At 40.7% G+C, this 21,779-nt stretch overlaps 1 protein-coding gene across 1 annotated transcript in view; it reads right to left on the minus strand.

Moving 5' to 3' along the window:
* LOC142151063 (uncharacterized) overlaps positions 1-18,199 on the minus strand; it is a 47,742-nt gene extending 29,543 nt beyond the window's left edge. The window contains 5 exon segments of the mRNA XM_075206359.1: positions 2,949-4,430; positions 7,696-7,804; positions 7,970-8,067; positions 8,854-8,914; positions 17,551-18,199. Of these exon segments, the coding sequence (XP_075062460.1) occupies positions 2,949-4,430; positions 7,696-7,804; positions 7,970-8,067; positions 8,854-8,914; positions 17,551-17,733 (1,933 nt within the window). The 5' untranslated portion in view covers positions 17,734-18,199.
* Between the last annotated feature and the right edge of the window lie 3,580 nt (positions 18,200-21,779).

Below are 21,779 nucleotides of genomic sequence, written 5' to 3' on the forward strand. Positions count from 1 at the left end.
CCCGTCCACAGACCAGACAGTTCTTTTTCTAGTAACAAAAGTAGGTTGTATTACAATTTACAAATGTCATATTACAATTGGCTGAGACGGCATATAGGTGTGTCTTGCTCCTTTAGACTCTCCTGGATACAGTGGAAATTTTATAGAAAATCTTGCAAATTCTTTGTTCACCAACTCTGATTAGAAACATCTGCTGTTTGAATTAACTCCTTCATTCCTGCTCTCATCAGCTCACACGCAAGGATCCAATAGACATAATAAAACTACATCAAATATAAATGATGTACTAAAATAAGCTAAAACAATGTATATATTTTTATGGTACAAAAATTGACTTCATCCAAAAATATCTTTGACAAAACTTTATCCCAAAAACAACATTTCCACTGTATTTCAGCCCTGCCACAAAAGGACTAGCTGGCATCAGGTCAGTGATTTTCTCGTTAACACAGGTGTGAGTGTTAACAAGTACAAGGCTGAAGATCACTCTGTCATGCTGATTTAGAATAACAGACTGGAAGCTTTAAAAGGAGGGTGGTGCTTGAAATACTCTGTTAACTATGGTTACCTACAAGAAAACACGTGCAGTTAACATTGCTTTGTACAAAAGGGCTTCACAGGCAAGGATATTGCTGCTAGTAAAATTGCACCTAAATCAACCAGTTAACAGTTCATCAAGAACTTCAAGGGGAGAGGTTCAATAGTTGTGAAGAAGGCTTTAGGGTGCCCAAGAACGTCCAGCAAGTCCCAGGACTGTCTCCTAAAGTTGATTCAGCTGCGGGATCGAGGCACCACCAGTGCAAAGCTTGCTCAGGAATAGCAGCAGACAGGTGTGAGTGCATCTGCACGCACAAGGAGGCAAATACTTTTGAAGGATGGCCTGGTGTCAAGAAGGCCAGCAAAAAAGCCACTTCTCTCCAGGAAAAACATCAGGGACAGAATGATATTCTGCAAAAGGTACAGGGATTGGACTGCTGAGGCCTGAGGTAAAGTAATTTTCTCTGATGAATCCCCTTTAGATTGTTTGAGGCATCTGGAAAAAACACTTGTCTGGAGAAGGAAAGATCAGCACTACCATCAGTCCTGTGTCATGCCAACAGTAAAGCATCCTGAGACCATTCATGTGTGAGGTTGCTTCTCAGCCAAGGGAGTGGGCTCACTCACAATTCTGACTAAGAACACAGCCATGAATAAAGAACGGTACCAAAACATCCTCCAAGAGCAACTTCTCCCTCACATATATTATATATATATATATATATACATATATATATATATATATATATATATATGCAACAGAAATACAAGCAGGGCGCCTTTCAGTGGTATATTAAATATGCAACATGGGATAGAGCAATAACATGCGTACCGTGAGGAAAAAAGCGTTGAGTCTTTTTGGGAAATAGTGGAGTGGTCTTTGCTGTACTTGTAGTCCTCCAGAACTCCACCGATCAGTACAAAAATGCGGAAAGAGCAAACATAGTATAACTCTGTAGTATTTTTGGTAGGGGCAGTATCACCAATAACCCCACAATCCTATGGGGTGTGTGGGATTGGTATCCCAATATTACCAATTTATATGACACCCATATAAGTGCAACACAGAAAAACATGTAAGTCTGCGTACCATATATCCTGAAGTATCCCACTTCTGGAGAAAATTAAAACATGTGCAACACCAATGACTTCACAGTCACAACCTCATCCAGATGGCGAAATTGCATAAGATTGAAAAAAAGGAAGATATTTTGGTATGCATATAAAAAATTTAATAAAATGTAATAAAAGCACTCACATGAGGTACTGGACAATACACTGGATACAGCTCATATGAGGTTGCCGACCCGAGTTAGAGTGTGATCAAACATAATGCAACAGTGCCCCAGACCCCACATTATATCTCCAGCCCATTGCCATGATTACGTTACTTAGGATATATAATGGCATAAACTGCAGTAAGTTCCACACATGAGGGATCTTTTCCAGTCTTATGGTGGTTGCACATATTTCACCTATATATGTGAATGACAATTAAATTAGAAAATGTTAATATACTGTGTGAATGACACTTTAAATTGTCCTACATAACTCAATATACTTTTAAACATACACTCTGTAAATGTATGCATGCCTGTTTTTTTCATTTACATTACTAAATTCAATGACTTTTAATAAGGTTGAAATAACTGAATGTCCAAAAAAGAAGTCTGAAGTAATGAATGTTTACTTCAAAATAGAAAATATATAATAACAGCAAGCAAGACAGCCATCTTACAAAATGAGACCATGCATCTCTGCTGGCTTCAGTCCAAAACAATTCTTCACATTGGATATTAATGGATTACATAGCTAATTACATATTCATGATATTAGAACACGTACATCTCTATTTCTTAGAAAACATAAGATATTGTCTCTTAAAGGAAAATGTGGACTATTAGAATTGGAAGAGGCATTTGTTACATAACAAAGCTCGATCTCCATTAGTTGATTCCTTTTCCAATTCAAAGAATGGGACGTCTTCCTTCATTAGAGTATTAGCATAATGAAAGCTATTTTCCTTTGCCCATATCAGAATGTCTACACAGAGATAGTTAAAGCAGTCATCCTTGCTACTGTAAGATTATAACTCAGCTTAATAGTTAGAACCCGCAATCTTGATAACAAATTGTTGAAGCCATGAATGTCAGCTTAATTTTATGTAGTAACATCCTTAAGTCTAATACAAGTTGATACATATACATTTATATTTATTTCTGATACAAATGCCTTAAAATACATTGTATCTATTTTAATAGCTATGCAATAACACACTTATATCATAAGTTATTGTTAGAAGATATTTTGATATCTGAAGTCCTTATAAATACTTTAACACTTTTAAGATATTTAAGATTATTTTTGCAAACCTGTTTCAGGTCTATTAGCTCATGAAAATCACTGTTCACTTGTATGACTTTTCAGATGTCTAACAAGATGTGATTTTTGTGTAAAACATTTCCCACACTCAGGACATGAACATTGTTTCTCACCAATGTGAATTCTCAAATGAGTAGTATGTTGCGATTTATTTGAAAAACATTTCCCACACTCTACACATGAAAATGGTTTCTCACCAGTGTGAATTCTCTGATGTGTAACAAGATATGATTTACTTGCATAACATTTCCCACACTCTGCACATGAAAATGGTTTCTCACCTGTGTGATTTCTCTGATGTCTAACAAGATTTGATTTGCGTGTAAAACATTTCACACACTCAGAACATGGAAATGGTTTCTCTCCTGTGTGAATTCTCAGATGTGTCACAAGAGATATTTTAGATGTAAAACGATCCCCACACTCGGAACATGAAAATGGTTTCTCACCTGTGTGATTTCTCTGATGTGTCACAAGAGATATTTTATGTGTAAAACATTTCCCACACTCAGAACATGGAAATGGTTTCTCACCTGTGTGAACTCTCTGATGAGTAGTACATTGTGATTTTTTTGAAAAACATTTCCCACATTCTGCACAAGAAAATGGTTTCTCACTTGTGTGATTTCTCTGATGTGTCACAAGAGATATTTTATGTGGAAAACATTTCCCACACACAGAACATGGAAATTGTTTCACACCTGTGTGAATACTCTGATGTGTCACAAGATATGATTTGCGTGTAAAACCTTCCCCACACTCAGAACATGAAAATGGTTTCTCACCTGTGTGAATTCTCTCATGCGCAACAAGAGTTAATTTATGTGCAAAACATTTCCCACACACAGAACATGGAAATTGTTTCTCACCTGTGTGAATACTCTGATGTGCCACAAGAGATGACCTGCGTGTAAAATATTTACCACACTCAGAACATGAAAATGGTTTCTCACCTGTGTGAATTCTTTCATGCGCAACAAGAGTTAATTTATGTGCAAAACATTTCCCACACTCAGAGCATGGAAATGGTTTCTCGCCTGTGTGAGTTCTCTCATGAGCAACAAGATTTGTTTTTTGTATAAAACATTTCCCACACTCTGCACATGAAAATGGTTTTTCACCAGTGTGAATTCTGTGATGTGTAACAAGAAGTGATTTGCGTGTAAAACATTTCCCACACTCTGTACATGAGAATGGTTTCTCACCTGTATGAGTTCTCTGATGTCTAACACAGTTTGACTGATGTATAAAAAATGTACCACAATCAGAAGTGAAACACATTTCATCTCCTAAATGGGCTGCACTATGTGCAGCAATATCAGAGTTATCTGGAGAGCATACGTCATTATTAGAGGGATCAGATGATATATCCGCATTGTAAAGTACTGGATGTATATTTTGATTAATGCCGTTTTCTCCTGGAGAATCTCGTATGATGTGATCTTCTGTTTTACAATCTGGAGACAAAATGAGATGTCCCTCCGAGGTACTCCTGCTTCTGCATCCATCTGCTGGAAAAATATGTATAGAGATGGATATCTTGTCTTTACATGAGGAACATATTATATTCCTCATACTATTAGTCAGCTCAAGTTAATTAGTTTAAATTTACAAACAAACTATACTTAATTACGATTCTAAATGTACTAAAACAACATATATGAGTATTTTTTGAACAGATAAAACATTGGCTTACAAGATAACACAACCACATTACTATGCACATTGTATAGACCCAGCCAAAGGAACATGCAGACTTTTTATTTTGCTTTAGTATTGCAGTGTTAGTATGTACACACTGAGGATCAGACATTCAGGTTGTCAGTACCAGCAGTCTTAGACATCACTGACAGCCTCCAACACTCAGCAGACCACTGATTGCTGGGATTCCAAATTAGAATCCTTAACAGAACCCGGCTGGGCCCAGGCTAGAGATGACATAACTCCTCTCTCAGGTCTTGTCACTAACCTCCATTACTGTATATTGTGAGGATTGTGCTTTTTATGTGGCTATATAACTTCAATGTATACTATTGTTTCTACTTGAATGATGTAAGCATTGCTGGCTATGCTGTTAAGCAAATCATAAATTTTTATTATTACCTTATATGGTCACGGTCAAGGTAGCCATCTGTAATATAACTTCTATATAAACATGAGTTAAACAAAGAAAGACCAGCCTCACACTGGAATCACAAGAAAATTAATTGATATCTAGAAGTCTTCTCTAAAAAAATCAGGTGTCTGAAATGAAATGAGACAACGGGGCTCTCTGACTGATCACTGTTTATAGCCAAGTATAATCTATTTGATCACTTAATGCTTGTTTGATTTTACTGCTAGTAAGTTTCTTATTGTCACTTAACAGATCACTGGTATTATCTGAACATATGTTCCAATGGGAATGAACACTGATGAAACATGCGGGGAATTACCAATCAACCAGTCACTATAAGAATCTGCTCTGTGCACAACTCAAGTGCCTGAGTATCAATTGTGTCCAACATTGATACTCCTGCCTCATGGCTATACTAGGAAGTATAGCATCCCTTCATGTTTCTTGAACTCCTGTGTCTAGTCTCCCCAAGAGTAGCACACCCATACCCACATATGTGGTGTTTTCATAAGAGTCCTCATACCAGCTAAGTACTCTGGTTGTTTTCAGAGGGAAATGACTGCACTGGGCCACGACCTGGATCCTCACTGAGCACTGAAGTCAGGTAGGGGTCTTAGACTCCGCACCAGTGTATTTGGTTGCGCCAGTCCCACCAGCTAAACTTTGTGATCTGTTTAGGTCTACTCCACTACCACTGCACTTACTGTCTATCTCTGTTCTACAGGGTTACGGCGATATAATAAGTTGTATCCATTTGTTTATTGCACTTTACATACTGATTAAACAGTGCCAACATCTCTGTTTACCCTGTTGTAGGATCATGTATAAATAACTTATTGTATAAATTTATTTGAATTAGTGGTGCAGAGCATCAATGTATATCATTACAAATGCACTGATTTTTATTTTAGAAATGTATTGATTTCTGATGCAGTAGGCATATGTTGGAGGAAACTTGTTTTTGTAAGAAAGGAAATCCCATGGTAATTAAGCCTTTATCATCTGTGAGTGACCAACACTTTTTTAGTCTGAATACACAGCAGGCGGGCATTACTTTTTATCCTGTCTTGTTAAAAAGATAAATGAATTTCATGAATAATGCAACCAACAAGTAATTTAGGAAATCACAGATTGATGTGAATTTTGTTACATCCAAGACTAGATAATATATTACATCCTGATGCTATATATCTGATGCAATATCTCAGACTTTGTGGTGCCAGCTGGGAAGGGGGCTGGGTTACCCCCTGACAACATGTGTGTCAAAAAAAAGCATAGGAGAGCTGTATTTTGTATTTTAACTGTATTATATCATCTGTACTTCTGGATGAGCACTAGTACCTCCAACTAGTGTGTAATGGTCCTTGGAAGGACCCCTTGAGCAAATAAGCACCATAGCTTGAACATACTGCCTGACGCCTATTGCTTGCTGTATCCTGTGACCAACAGATAAGAGCTTACACCCTAATCCGTTCCCTGGCTGTCCTGTATTGAACCGAGCATCTCTGTGTCAACGCTCTGCCTGCTACCCAGCAGTCCTAATTCATAGTAAGCAGTCTAGAGGTACCAGCCAGCCCACAGCAAAGAGGCGCTGCAGCAGCTATAACAGCTACCCAGAAGTAAGCGGTTCCAGGTCCGTCAAAGAAGCCTAGTGGTGGCAGCTGAATTCTCCTACAACTATTGCGCAGTAGGCATTCGCAAGTCGGTAAGTGTCTGGTGGCAGGTGATGCCAGTGGATCATTAATAGTTGGTTACTGACAGTGAGAAAGAAACTCTGATACACCGTGCAGGAAGAACATTCCTTCATCCTTCTTCAGGTCACATACCCCATTATATGCTACGTGCTATTCAACAAGTGCCAGCATACACATGTAACTTATTGCACACTACCTGTTATTGAAACAGTGCCAACATATCAGTGTACCCCAGAACCCACTACACGCTGCCCAGGAAGTCCCTAAAAACCCTTTGTACTCCGTTGCACGTTACCAAACCCCACAATTTGTGTACTAAGCTGTACCCTCAGCATTTTTCCTACAGTATGAAACACCTCAGTGTATTCTGGTGGTACAACCTCTCTTTGTATCTCATCCATTCATCATCTGGCGTGTTCTCCCATGGATAAAAAAATCTGAAGTTGTCACACATGTATTATTTCACAGGTGGCTATACATGGTGAGGATTATAGGTAATCTCAAAAGGTGTCTCATCCCACTGATCCATAATTGAATCACAAAGAATAGAATTCCCATTTCCCAAGAAAAGTTGCAAACCCCAAACAAGGCATTTCCTTACAACAGGATATACAAAAGACTTTCTAAACAAAGGCTTATTATATCAGATATATACATCAGAAATGTATGCATTTCCTCTAGCAAGGTTAAAACAGGAAAAAAAATAATTCTCCCCTGTTCTCAGAAATAAAGATTTCCTATATCAAAATATACACAAATATCAAAAATAAGTGCATTGGGAATTATATAAATAAGCGCCCTGTGCTATTTTCTTTAAATAAATTTATACCATAACTTATTTATAAGTGATTCAGTCACAAGTAGCTTATGGTTTCTGACTCCCCATCTGGGCAGATCCTCTTTCTTTGTAGTGAATGAACAAAAAGAATGTGCAATTCTTTTCTGCAATAAGTGTTTATTACTCACCTGTGCTGATATCTGTAGGGATTTCCTCCTCCTTACACTGCTGATCAACCCTCACACACTTCTCTTCTTCCTTTATATCTTCGATCTTAATATCAGTCAGGACATCACCCTATAGAACCCCAAAAAATAATAACAATAACACTTTCATAATGTCTACTCTCACTTATTGAGATTAAACATAATAGCAATAAGTATAAGACCCTCACAGCTGCTCTACAGCTCATATAGTGAAAAGTCACTTTGAAATCCTGGCGATACCCTAAATTTCATCTACCTGATACTCCTGCAGGATACCGTGATTTTCATTTGTACAATCCTGTGAATAAAGAGGACATGGACATCTCTCTGAGGTACTTCTGTTACTGGAACCATCTGTAAAAGACACACAGTGACTGAATGTTACGACTAAGCCTATACTTTGTATATGGCAGCAGTATCTCAATTCCACCAGAGGTGCTGCTGTTCTGCCCCTGAACTTTACACCTTGCCTGTAGGAGTTAATCTCCTTTCCTGATTAGTGCCAGCACCTGATCCACTGCTTCATATACCTGTCTTAGTCTGGGTTCTGTGCAGTTCATCGTTTATACCTGGCTGTTGCTTGTCTCCTGTTTATACCCTGTTCCAGTGTGCTTCATTGCTGTCTGATCTCTCGTTGTGACCCTCTGCCTGATTACCGGATTATGCTTGATCGCTTGTGACCCTGAACCCTGCCAGGTGACTGGACTCAGCTAGTCCTGCCTCCCTGGACTTCCTACTTTCTAACTGGAGTCCCGATCCCGGCGTCCCTAATCTGGTGCCTCCTGGCAATTGGGTAACAATCTACATTTTGAACTTCATTTGCCATTTAAATCATTGCTTGGAACCTGTTACTTCTGTAGACTATTCTTGTCATTCATTACACCTGCTCATACTTTTGTATTGGAGTATACCTGTTAATTCTGCTACCTGAAATCAGCCTAATCCATGAACTGAATCCTTGTTTACATATTTTGCCTAAATAAAAACACTTGGTTTTTCTACTGCTATTTCAGCGTCCTGAATTCACTAGGAATCATAACACTGAATGCATTGTTTATAGATGATGATCAGATAATGTGTCTTTCTAGATGTCCCTCAAAACCGCTCTGTCCTTTACAATAAATGACAGTCACCTCTTACCTAGAGATGTGAGTAGCTGGTCATTCTCCATCATCATGTCCTTGTTTCCTTTTAAATTCTCCTGCATGAAGAAATAGACAGTAATATCCTGACACCTTATAGGAACCTGACAAACACACAATGATATAGTCATCATCCAAAAACATCCCCTAGTGTTACTGTATATTATCCTACTCCCAACAATCACCTTTTCGGTCACCAGCTGGATGATCTTGCTGGTTAGTTCCAGGATCTTCCAACAGATTATAAGCTTGTGAGCAGGGCCCTCTCACCTGTCTCTTTGACACTATTACCCTGCATTGTTTTATTACTGTGTTTGTTACCAACTGTACAGCGCTACAGAATATGCTGGCACTATATAAATAAATGATGAGTATCTTCTGGTCATTGTTGTGAGTGCAGTAGAGGCACTGTGATGGGGATCTGGGCCATGCTCAATCCTCCCGACACAAGGGCATAGCTCCTGGGTGTCACACGCTCACCGGATGTATTTGTTACTATTGTGTAAACCGGTGTAAGGACAGAGATATCAATAAAAGGGTAAATTGACCATTTAGATTTTTTTAATGGGTTAATTGTGCAAAAAATACAATATTTACTGTAACATTCCCAGAATACCTCATCTCTCCAGAGAGTAGGTAGATGATCACCTATTCTTTAACTACACTCGAACAGCTGAATAGCTTTGCAAATAAGTGAGAATAAACTCAAATATAAACCTAAGGAGCATATTCAATTGTTGACTTTTTCCGCCGCAGAAACAGAGTAATTCTACTCAGATTTCAGCTCGCGGCTCCCTGAGCCGTGAGCTGAAATTTAGCAAGAAAACTACCGAAATAACGGTATTTATGTAATGACGGTAATAGTGCGCGCGCCGCAAGATTTTTGGCATTTTCGCCAACAATTGAATTTTCCCCTAAGAATGTTGTGTGTATGTTCCTTGCAGGATAACCCCACCCTTTCAGCACCTGTTATGGCCTATAAATTGATTTGAGCAGCTTCCACTTTTGTATTTGTCTGAGAGGCATGTTGGTGTCAGTAGCTGAGGGGGAGTGCTGACATTGGATTGCTATTTGGAGGCTTCTGAGGTACCTCTTTGGTAAGTTAGCTCTCAATTTAAAAACACATATGTATGGCCCACATATAGGGACTCTCATTGTTTAGAGTAGGACCATCCTATTAGCAAAAGTGCCTTGGCGTGGCGGATGGCTTAAACATACATTTGCAAATGTGTGCAACAAAGACTTTTGCATTTTTATCTACAGTAGAAATGGCAGATCTGTTGCTGGCTATAGCAGTGTGCTGGGGGAAAAAATGTTGTGTGTATGTTCCTTGCAGGATAACCCCACCCTTTCAGCACCTGTTATGGCCTATAAATTGATTTGAGCAGCTTCCACTTTTGTATTTGTTACCAACTGTACAGCGCTACAGAATATGCTGGCACTATATAAATAAATGATGAGTATCTTCTGGTCATTGTTGTGAGTGCAGTAGAGGCACTGTGATGGGGATCTGGGCCATGCTCAATCCTCCCGACACAAGGGCATAGCTCCTGGGTGTCACACGCTCACCGGATGTATTTGTTACTATTGTGTAAACCGGTGTAAGGACAGAGATATCAATAAAAGGGTAAATTGACCATTTAGATTTTTTTAATGGGTTAATTGTGCAAAAAATACAATATTTACTGTAACATTCCCAGAATACCTCATCTCTCCAGAGAGTAGGTAGATGATCACCTATTCTTTAACTACACTCGAACAGCTGAATAGCTTTGCAAATAAGTGAGAATAAACTCAAATATAAACCTAAGGAGCATATTCAATTGTTGACTTTTTCCGCCGCAGAAACAGAGTAATTCTACTCAGATTTCAGCTCGCGGCTCCCTGAGCCGCGAGCTGAAATTTAGCAAGAAAACTACCGAAATAACGGTATTTATGTAATGACGGTAATAGTGCGCGCGCCGCAAGATTTTTGGCATTTTCGCCAACAATTGAATTTTCCCCTAAGAATAAGAACACAGTAATTGGAAATATGTCGTTATTCCTAGTAATTTCAATTGTTACAATTAAAAACTAGCATTTTTTTCATAAAATCTATTTTAATATAGTAGAAATGTATCAACTGTGGAATCACAACCAGAAGACAGCCGAGTCTAGATATATTGTACACCAGTCAACCAATAACAGATGGAGAGAGGGGGTGTAGCTTGTATTTATATGCAGACTATCCACTTTCACGTCTGCTCTTATTTGCTATACTATGTATATAATCCCACCTCTACCCTCGTAAGGTCATCCCTCATCCATACTCCCACCATAGTTCCCACAATAAACACCAAGAGCAAATCCTAGCATAGACATAGCAGTAGAAGGGACAATTAGAGATAGTAGGTATCACCAAACAGATAATGTGTAGGAGGCTGTTATGAAGGAACATGGGGTGTTCTCGTGGGGGTATTTAGCTCTCCCCACAAGGGACTAGAGATCTGAGGCAGCAATCTCTCCAGAAAATGTTGAAGCCGGGTGGTATTAAGAAGTATCTGGGCCAGGGCAGTGTAATACTTCCCAATAATAATAATGAGAAATGTTTAGCCTTATAGCGTTTTGAACTCAAAATTAACATTTTATATATTAATTCTTCTCTTCTTCTTACAGGTCCAGTTGTTATTAAAGTTATTTTACTAAACTTTTAGCTGTGCTGTCATGTTGTTCACTTCACGAAGTATGTACAACCCATAGCCTTGCAATGCTCAAGCAATTTTTCCTAGAATATAGTATGTGGCAATTCAGTTTTTGCCAAACAATACATAGATCTTAAAGCTCCCACAACAGCATCTCTCTGCAAGTTAAACTTAAAAACTTAAAAATTAAATTGATTGTTCAAATTGTCCTAACCCAGTTTTAATTATATTTGGACACGAATATAACTTATTTTCTTCATGGTTAATTAAACTTTTCTTTTCAAAGTCGTGTGTACCCAAATCATTTCCTTGTTTGTGGGCGATCTCTTTCTGTATTTTATACACAGGGAACAGATCATTACATTATATTTTACCACAAACCAATAAAATGTTTGAAACCAGTCACTGTTTACACCTGATAAGTGGTGTTTAGAGGCTGTTTTTTTAATTTGAAACAGACTGTGTTTCACTAGATGTTCCAGCCTTCGAAATGTCCTTGTCGGAAATTGCTGGCTATGTTGTTGTTTTCGTACTCTAAACTTAATAGTGTTGTTTTCTGATTTACTCATTATAGGTAACTGCTTGTTGGCTAGACTGGACACATAACATATATTGTTTTTATAAATATTTTTTTTATGCCCAGCTAGCAAGTCTCTCTGCCTGCCTGGATTAACTGCCAGGACTGATCTGACTGGTGGTCAGTGGTCTGACACAATCTGCTGGCTGCAGTGATCACACAGCTGCAGTGATGTACTATAATAATAGTACAAACAATGGTGCTGGACAACTAAGGAGATGTTCTGAGAACACTACACACTGCACGGTAACACACTGTGCACGTCTGCATTCTATGACTCTGCACAGAAGTGTTCCTGCCTTCCAATACACAACGTCAAACTGACAGAGTGGGAGGGATCTCTGGTGCCTGTCACTGTAAATCAGGCGCAGTGAGACTCATATGTTGGTCTTTGGACTCCTAGAGCCGGGAGGTAAGTAAAGAAAAAGCACCCGGGAAATAGGTCCTGGGGAGACCACTGCTGAGGGAAATATAACAGTAAAGTATGTAAATATTTTACAGATGTTACCGATATATGACAGGCCTGCTATCCCAGAAGGGGCAAATCAAATACTGTAGTGATTTAGAGAAAAGAGGGGAAAACTTTGGAACCTTAAATTGAATACATCAAAATGTAGTATCATAAATATCTGGCACAAAAATCCCAAAACAGAATACAGAATGAATGCAATGTAATGTCAACAACAACAACAACAGAAAGGGACCTTGGAGTCTTAGTGATATCATGATATAAAACAGTGTAGTCAGCAAAGGGAAGAGCCAGCAGCAATATTACTTAAATACTTGGTTGTACTGGAAGATATATTGGTAACAGGAATACCGATGTTATATTGTCACTTTATAAGTCACTGGAAAAACCTCACTTTTGAGTATTCTGTACAGTTCTGGAGGCTCTATCTCCAAATAATCATTAATAACATAAATATTAAAAGAAGATATACTGCAGGGGGCACAGCAACACTACGGAAAGACTACAAGGGCTGACCATATATGCTTATAGGAGAGAAGGGACAGAGGTGATACGTTAGAGAAGCATTAATAGAGATCAAGAACAAAGCACATTTATAAATAAGGGTATTTCTAGAACAAGGAATGAAGACGACTGAAAAGTAAAATAAGAAAGAACTTTTTAAAAGAAAGGATGATAGATTCATGGAACAGTCTACCAGCAGCTTTGGCTGGGACTTAAAAAGTAAAAGAATTTAAGAATGCATGTGACAGACATATTGCTATTGTTAGACGTAAGGAACAAAATTAATTACACACACAAAAGACAGGTCTGATGGACCTGTTGGCTCTTTTCTGCAAGTAAATTTGATGTGGAGGCAAATGGTAATGCAGCGATTTTACGGTGAGTAAAAATCTTATTTTCTCTTTCCTGCCATTGGGGGACACTGCGAGACATTGGCGATATACCAAAGCTTCCTCAAGGGAGGGATTGCTCTTGACAAGCTGTGCACATAATCCTGCGACCAAAGCTTGCAAGCCCTGTAGTCTATAAAATTTGGTGAAGGTGTTGACAGAAGACCATGTCGGCGCTCTACACAACTGCTCTGCATACGCCCTGTGCCTAGCCGCCCTGGAGGTACCCACTGCCATGGTAGAATGTGCCTTTAAGTTTTCCGGGACAGGCTGCGAGGCTACCATGTAGGCTTCCCAAATAGTGGATGTAATCCAGCGGACAATAGACTGCCTAGAGGCTGGCCACCGCCGCTTATGGGCGTCATAGAGAACAAACAGGTCTCTGGTCTTTCTAACCGAAGCCAAACGGTCTATATAAAATTGTAGTGCCCGAACCATGTCCAGACACTGAAGGGACTCCTCCTGAGAGTCTCAGCTACACCGTTTAAATGCTGGAACCACAATCTCCTGGTTCAAGTGGAATCTGGGTACCACCTTTGAACAAAAAGAGGGTTTAGTATGAAGAACCGCTCTGTCCGAATGGAAAATGAGGAAAGGAGGGTCACAGCGAAGTGCCCCAAGTTCAGACACTCTGCGAGCTGAGGCAAGAGCCAAGAGAAAACCTGAAATCTATAGACTGTACAGGCTCGAACGCAGGCCTAGAGAGGGCTCCGAGAACCAGGTTGAGGTCCCAGGGTTCTACTAGATGACAAAACAGGGGTTGTAAATTTAGAACCCCCTGCAGAAAAGATTTAACCTCTGAATAATCTGCAATCTTTCGCTGAAAGTACACCAAAAGAGGAGAAACCTGACCCTTGAGCGAACCTAAGCGAAGGCCCTTTTGCAGATCCTCCTGCAAGAAATCTAAAAAAGGGCCAGATTAAATTTTGAAGTGTGTAGTCCCTTAGACTCGCACCACTGAATATATGTTTTCAAAACCCTATAGTAAATGGCGTAAGAAGGCGGCTTTCTGGCCCTGACCAAGGTAGCTATTACCTGCTGAGAGAACCCCTTAGATTTGAGAATTAAGAATTCAATAGCCAGGCCGTCAAAGCCAGAAGATCCAAACCTTGATAGAGAAACGGACCATGCACCAGAAGGTCTGGCCGCAAGGGTAGGTGGAATGGAGGAGCTGCTGCCAGCCCTAGGAGATCTGAGAACCAAGCTCTGCGTGGCCAATACGGGGCTATTAGAATAGCGGAAACCCGCTCTCTTTTTAACTTCTTTAGGACCCGAGCAAGCATGGGGATGGGAGGGAATATGTACACCAACCGAAAGTTCCATGGGGAAGTCATGGCATCTATTAATTTGGCCTCTGGGTCTCGAGCTCTTGCGCCGTAGCGCGGGACCTGATGGTTCAGTCTGGACGCCATCAGGTCGATCTCCGGACAGCCCCAGCGATCCACAAGAAGGGAGAATACCTGTTTGTTTAGGGCCCATTCCCCGGGTGAAAGGTATGCCTGCTGAGGAAGTCAGCTTCCCAATTCTGTACCACTAGAATGTGGATGGCTGAAATCTTGGGAACCTGATGCTCTGCCCAAGTCAATATGCGTTTCGCCTATCGCAGCCGCGCTGCGAGTTCCTCCCTGGTGATTTATGTAAGCCACCGTTGTGGCGTTGTCCGACTGTATCTGAAGAGGCTTTCCCTTGAGAAATCTTTGGGCTCCTATCAGCATATTGTATACCGCTCGGAGCACTAGAATATTTATAGGAAGAGAGATCTCCTGAGGGGACCACAGACCCTGAAGTCTTAGGTGACCTGTCACCCCTCCCCAGATTGACAGACTCGCGTCCGTTGTGACCAGAGTCCAAGACCAGGTCTGAAGGGATTGGCCCCTCTCCAGGTTTGTCCTGGATATCCACCAGGCAAGGGACAGTCTTGTGGACCTGGAAAGTCGAATGATTTGCCTGTCCAAATGTTTCTGAGATCCTGGCCACTTGTGCAGGATCTCCGATTGAAGCGGACGGGAATGAAACTGTGCAAATGGAACGGCTTTGAATACCAAAACCATAGTCCCTAGTAGTTTCATGCAACTGAGGATAGAGACCATCCTCTTCGCTAGCAGGGCTCTGGTCTTCCTTTGAAGAGCTAGGGATTTGTCCCTCGGAAGAAACAACCTCTGGACTTGAGTATCGAATATCAGACCCAGAAACCGCATCCGTTGTGCAGGGACTAATGAAGATTTTGGAATGTTCAACACCCAGCCGTGACTCTGAGAAACTGCATAGCTGTCTCTGTGTGTTGAGATAGGAGAGCTGCTGATGGGGCCTTCAAAAGAAGGTGGTCCAGATAGGGAATTATTGTTATTCCCTTCTGATGCAAGAGACCCGCCATGACGGCCATTACCTTAGTAAAAACCCTGGGTGCAGTAGCCAGACCGAAAGGGAGAGCCCTGAACTGAAAATGATCCTCTCCTACCGCAAAACGTAGCAGGGACTGGTGTCCCTCCCATATCGGGACATGTAGATAGGCATCCTTGATGTCTATGGAAGCCAGATATTCCCCCTCTTCCATTCCTGCAATCACTGAGCGCAGGGACTCCATACGGAATTTCTGAATCCTCAGTTGTTTGTTTAACAACTGAAGATTCAGAATGGGCTTGAAGGAAGCGTCTGGCTTTGGTACAAGGAAAAGGTTTGAATAGAAACCTTGACACCTTTCTCGGGGAGGAACCCGTACAATAACCTGAGCTCCCAGAAGTCTTTGTATGGCCTTCTGAAGAGCCTTGTGCCTGAGTGGGTAGAGAGGAAGGGGGGATGAGCTAGGTCTATGACATAGCCCCGGGAGACAATTCCTCGAATTCAGAGATCTGTTGTGGACGCCCACCATTGATCCCTGAACTGAAGAAGACGTGCTCCCACCTGTGTCTCCCCCTGAGGAGAATAGTCAAGTGGAGGACTTGACTGCAGAGCGCGCGCCTCGCCTAGCTGCGCCTCTGCCCCCTCATCCCCTGCTGGACGTTCCTCTAGAAGCCATGTATTGGCCCCTTTACGGGGTTTCCCCACCTCGGGCAAAACTCTGAAAGGACCGAAATCTGCCCTGGCGGGGTCTGTTGCCTACTGTAGGAAGAGCAGTGCTCTTTCCCCCCGTGGTCTCGCAAATAAACCTTTCTAGCTCAGCTCCAAACAGAGTTATTCCATCAAAGGGTAAAAACGCTCTTTTAGAGTCAGCATCCACCGACCACGATCCTAACCAGAGACTACGGCGGGCCGCTACAATTAGTGCGGAGGCCTTAGCATTGACAGAAACAGCATCCATGGCTGCATTCCCTACATACTCCGACGTCTCTAGCACATGCTCTGCTAACGTTAAAAGTTCTGAGCGAGGAGAACTGTCCTCTAAACCCCTAATCAGCTTCTCAATCCAAAGCTGCACGGCCTTGTTAGCCCAAGCAACAGCAATATTTGATCTAAACAGGCTGAAAATAGCTGTGTATGCTGAACAGAGAGCTAAATCACACTTCTTATCAGTCTGATCCTTAAGAGCTATACGCTCTTGACTAAGAATGGCAGAAGATGATGCTAGATGGGCCACAGGAGTGTCCACCCTAGCCAACTACTCCCATCTAACCGCATCCTCAGGAGGCAGGAGGTAAAGGGACCTAAATTTCCCCGGCATTATAAATTGTCTATTCGGTTTCTGACAAGCTTCAGAAACTATCTCTAACATCTCAGGAGAATGGGGGAAAGTCGATAACTGCGCCTTGGTCCTTTTGAACAGAGAGACCCCTGCGGGAGCCGTGGGCTCAGGCTCAGCAAACCCCAAGGTATGCCTGATGCCTAGAATGAGACTATCTACACTCTGAGAAGAGGCCAAAACAGAGTTATAGCGACCTACCCCCTCTAGGTCTAACTCTAACTCTCCTTCCTCCGCCTAGGAGGGGTCATTATCCTGAACTGTATCAGAGATAATTCTTTTACCCCTGTGAGAGATAGATAACAATCTATCCTCTCTAGCTGATTCATTTGAGTGTGAGGCTGTGTTCTCGTCAGACTGACTGCTTGCAAGAGTGAGTGGGGTAGTGTTTTCACCTACCTCTGCAACACGTAGCATGACGCTAGCTAGCCTTTCCACAGCCGTTGAAAAGGATCGAAGCCAAGGCGGTTCCTCCACTGCTGCAGACACCTCCCGGGCTGAGCTATTCCGCGCCTGAGCGTCAGCGGTACAAGCCGCGCAGTGGGCGTCCCGGTCCGTCTGTCCAACAGAAAGTTTTGTCATACATTTGGCACAGGTATAATACGTCACAGAAGCCACAGATTTACCCTATAAGCTAATAAAACCTTGTGTTTAAATAAATATAGACAAGTGGTGAATATACAGAAAAGAGGAACTACCAAGCCCCTTCTACTAGGTAGTCCTATACAATGAAAGTACCTCTTCCAATTACCATAAACAGTGCTGTCTGTGAAAATATAATGTCATATAAATCACTTCCAACATAAACAACCCCCTTCAAAAAGCAAATAAACAACTATAACAAGCCTGTATAATTGCTTTCTCTTTGTAGCAGGCAGCTGTTTGTTCTCTAGCAGAGGAGAGGCAGAGTGGAAGAGCAGGGCAGCGCTGTCTGAGTCTCCACGTGTCTCCACGTGTAGACTGACTCCATTCAGCGCCAGGAAATGCCTGGGAGGAAGGAAGCGCTGGAACTCCTCCTACCCCTTCCTGTGTGATGCCCGCCTCTGAGGTCTAATCAGACCACTATGTATGGCCGGCGCACGCTGAATAAAGTCACTTTGAAATAACTGAGGAGTTCAGAGGAGAGGAGGGTCATAGTAGGGGAGGAGTGCAAAGATCTACTAGTAGATAAAGTGACAAGACTCCTAGACCCACTATTACACCCCAATGTCTCGCAGTTTCCCCCAATGGCAGGAAAGAGAAATAGGAATTTTTAGACATGTGACATGAATAACTAAGTACTGATAGATAAGTGTTACTGTGGATGCTATAATACATGCTGTACTATTACTCTTGCTCCTCAAATAATGCAGTAATTCTGGGAGAACGTGAAGGACAGAGGGACCTTATTCACATATTATATTTGAATTTATTTTAAATATAGATACAGTACAAGATGCTAGAAATAAATGTATTTTCCACAGCAGGTTGTGGAACAGCAAAAGGTGAAGCTGCTAAAATTTTAAAAGAACATTATTTTTTCATATTATGGTTTCAAATTTAGTTCACATGTGAATTATATTAAGCGCGGTTAAAGGGAATTATAGTATAAGATGCACCTGACAGTAATACAATGCAGAGTAAAAGTACATTAATAAGATCAACTACTGGTTCTTCACAAGCACACAGATAGAAAGCACATAATACCCGCAACCTATTCACAACCAAACATACACCGATCACATCTTCAGTCTATTCACAACCAAACACGCACTGATCACATCACATGGATATAATACACAGTGTGTGCTGGAAGCTGTTTTATTTCACCTCATATCACTGTACAGACCCCTCTCCTCTATATAATAATAACATAATATAATATGGATATAATACACAGTATGTGCTGGGAGCTGTCTTATTCCTCCTCATATATCACTGTACAGACCCCTCTCCTCTATATAATAATAACATAATATAATATGGATATAACACACAGTGTGTGCTGGGATCTGTCTTATTCCTCCTCATATATCACTGTACAGACCCCAATCCTCTATATAATAATAAGATAATAGAATATGTATATAATACACAGTGTGTGCTGGGATCTGTCTTATTCCTCCTCATATATCACTGTACAGACCCCTCCCCTCTATATAATAATAACATAATATAATATGTATATAATACACAGTGTGTGCTGGGAGCCGTCTTATTCATCCTCATATATCACTGTACAGACCCCTCTCCTCTATATAATAATAACATAATATAATATGTATATAATACACAGTGTGTGCTGGGAGATGTCTTATCCCTCCTTATATATCACTGTACAGACCCCAATCCTCTATATAATAATAACATAATATAATATGTATATAATACACAGTGTGTGCTGGGAGCTGCCTTATTCCTCCTCATATATCACTGTACAGACCCCTCTCCTCTATATAATAATAACATAATATAATATGGATATAATACACAGTGTGTGCTGGGAGCTGTCTTATTCCTCCTCATATATCACTGTACAGACCTCTCTCCTCTATATAATAATAACATAATATAATATGTATATAATACACAGTGTGTGCTGGGAGATGTCTTATCCCTCCTTATATATCACTGTACAGACCCCAATCCTCTATATAATAATAACATAATATAATATGTATATAATACACAGTGTGTGCTGGGAGCTGCCTTATTCCTCCTCATATATCACTGTACAGACCCCTCTCCTCTATATAATAATAACATAATATAATATGGATATAATACACAGTGTGTGCTGGGAGCTGTCTTATTCCTCCTCATATATCACTGTACAGACCCCTCTCCTCTATATAATAATAACATAATATAATATGTATATAATACACAGTATGTGCTGGGATCTGTCTTATTCCTCCTCATATATCACTGTACAGACCCCTCTCCTCTATATAATAATAACATAATAGGTATATAATACGCAGTATGTGCTGGGAGCTGTCTTATTCCTCCTCATATATCACTGTACAGACCCCTCTCCTCTATATAATAATATAATATAATATGAATATAATACACAGTGTGTGCTGGGAGCTGTCTTATTCCTCCTCATATATCACTGTACAGACCCCTCTCCTCTATATAATAATAACATAATATAATATGAATATAATACACAGTGTGTGCTGGGAGCTGTCTTATTCCTCCTCATATATCACTGTACAGACCCCTCTCCTCTATATAATAATAACATAATATAATATGTATATAATACACAGTATGTGCTGGGATCTGTCTTATTCCTCCTCATATATCACTGTACAGACCCCTCTCCTCTATATAATAATAACATAATATAATATGAATATAATACACAGTGTGTGCTGGGAGCTGTCTTATTCCTCCTCATATATCACTGTACAGACCCCTCTCCTCTATATAATAATAACATAATATAATATGTATATAATACACAGTATGTGCTGGGATCTGTCTTATTCCTCCTCATATATCACTGTACAGACCCCTCTCCTCTATATAATAATAACATAATATAATATGGATATAATACACAGTGGGTGCTGGGAGCTGTCTTATTCCTCTTCATATATCACTGTACAGACCCCTCTCCTCTATATAATAATAACATAATATAATATGGATATAATACACAGTGTGTGCTGGGAGCTGTCTTATTCCTCTTCATATATCACTGTACAGACCCCTCTCCTCTATATAATAATAACATAATATAATATGTATCAATATGTATAATATGTATCTGCATCAACTGCATATAAAACATTATTTTATATGCCATTATTTTGTTTTTCCTGATTGTACATTTACAAGTTTCTACTTTTTACCTGTTATTATTCTACTATTTATATGCCTTTATCTTGTTTTTCCTGATTTTATATTTACCAGCAACTAGTTTTACCTGTTATTATTCTTGCCTATTTCCATTGTCCTTATTACCTCTCCTTCTATTATTCTTTGCCTTCCACGCCCTAATTGGTTATTGTCCTCCATCTTGCTATTGTCTCCCTGCTTATTCTTACCTGTTATCCGCTGTCCTTATTATCTTACTGTTCTGCTATCATTCTTACCTGTTTTCATTGTCCTTATTATCTCACTGTACTGTTGTTCCATGCCCTCCACGCCCTAATTCGTTATTATCTTCCACCTTTTCATTGTCTTCCTGCCTTTGTTCTTACCTGTTTTTCACTGTCCCTACTATCTCACTGTTCTGTTACTCTCTCTCCCTACTATGCCTCCCCGCTCTCACTCCATACCCATACTCTCCCCCCGCCCTACCTCTCCCGTTCCTCCCCGCCATCCCCCGTGCGCTGCTCATCTTGCTAACCTCATCCCCATTTCCCCCCTCTCTTCTCCCCCTTTCTTCTGTGCCCTCTGGAATGCCAGATCCGTCCGCAACAAGCTGACTGCTATCCACGACCTCTTTCTATCCAACTCCTTTAACCTTCTTGCCGTTACTGAAACCTGGCTCTCCGATTCTGATACTACTTCCCCCGCTGCCCTCTCCTATGGTGGCCTCTCCTTCACCCACTCCGCCAGGCCTGGTGCCCGCCCTGGCGGCGGAGTTGGTCTCCTCCTCTCCTCCACCTGTACTTTTCGTGTCATTCTCC

The sequence above is a fragment of the Mixophyes fleayi genome, chromosome 4 (genome assembly GCF_038048845.1).
Source record: "Mixophyes fleayi isolate aMixFle1 chromosome 4, aMixFle1.hap1, whole genome shotgun sequence".
Taxonomy (NCBI): Eukaryota; Metazoa; Chordata; class Amphibia; order Anura; family Limnodynastidae; genus Mixophyes; species Mixophyes fleayi.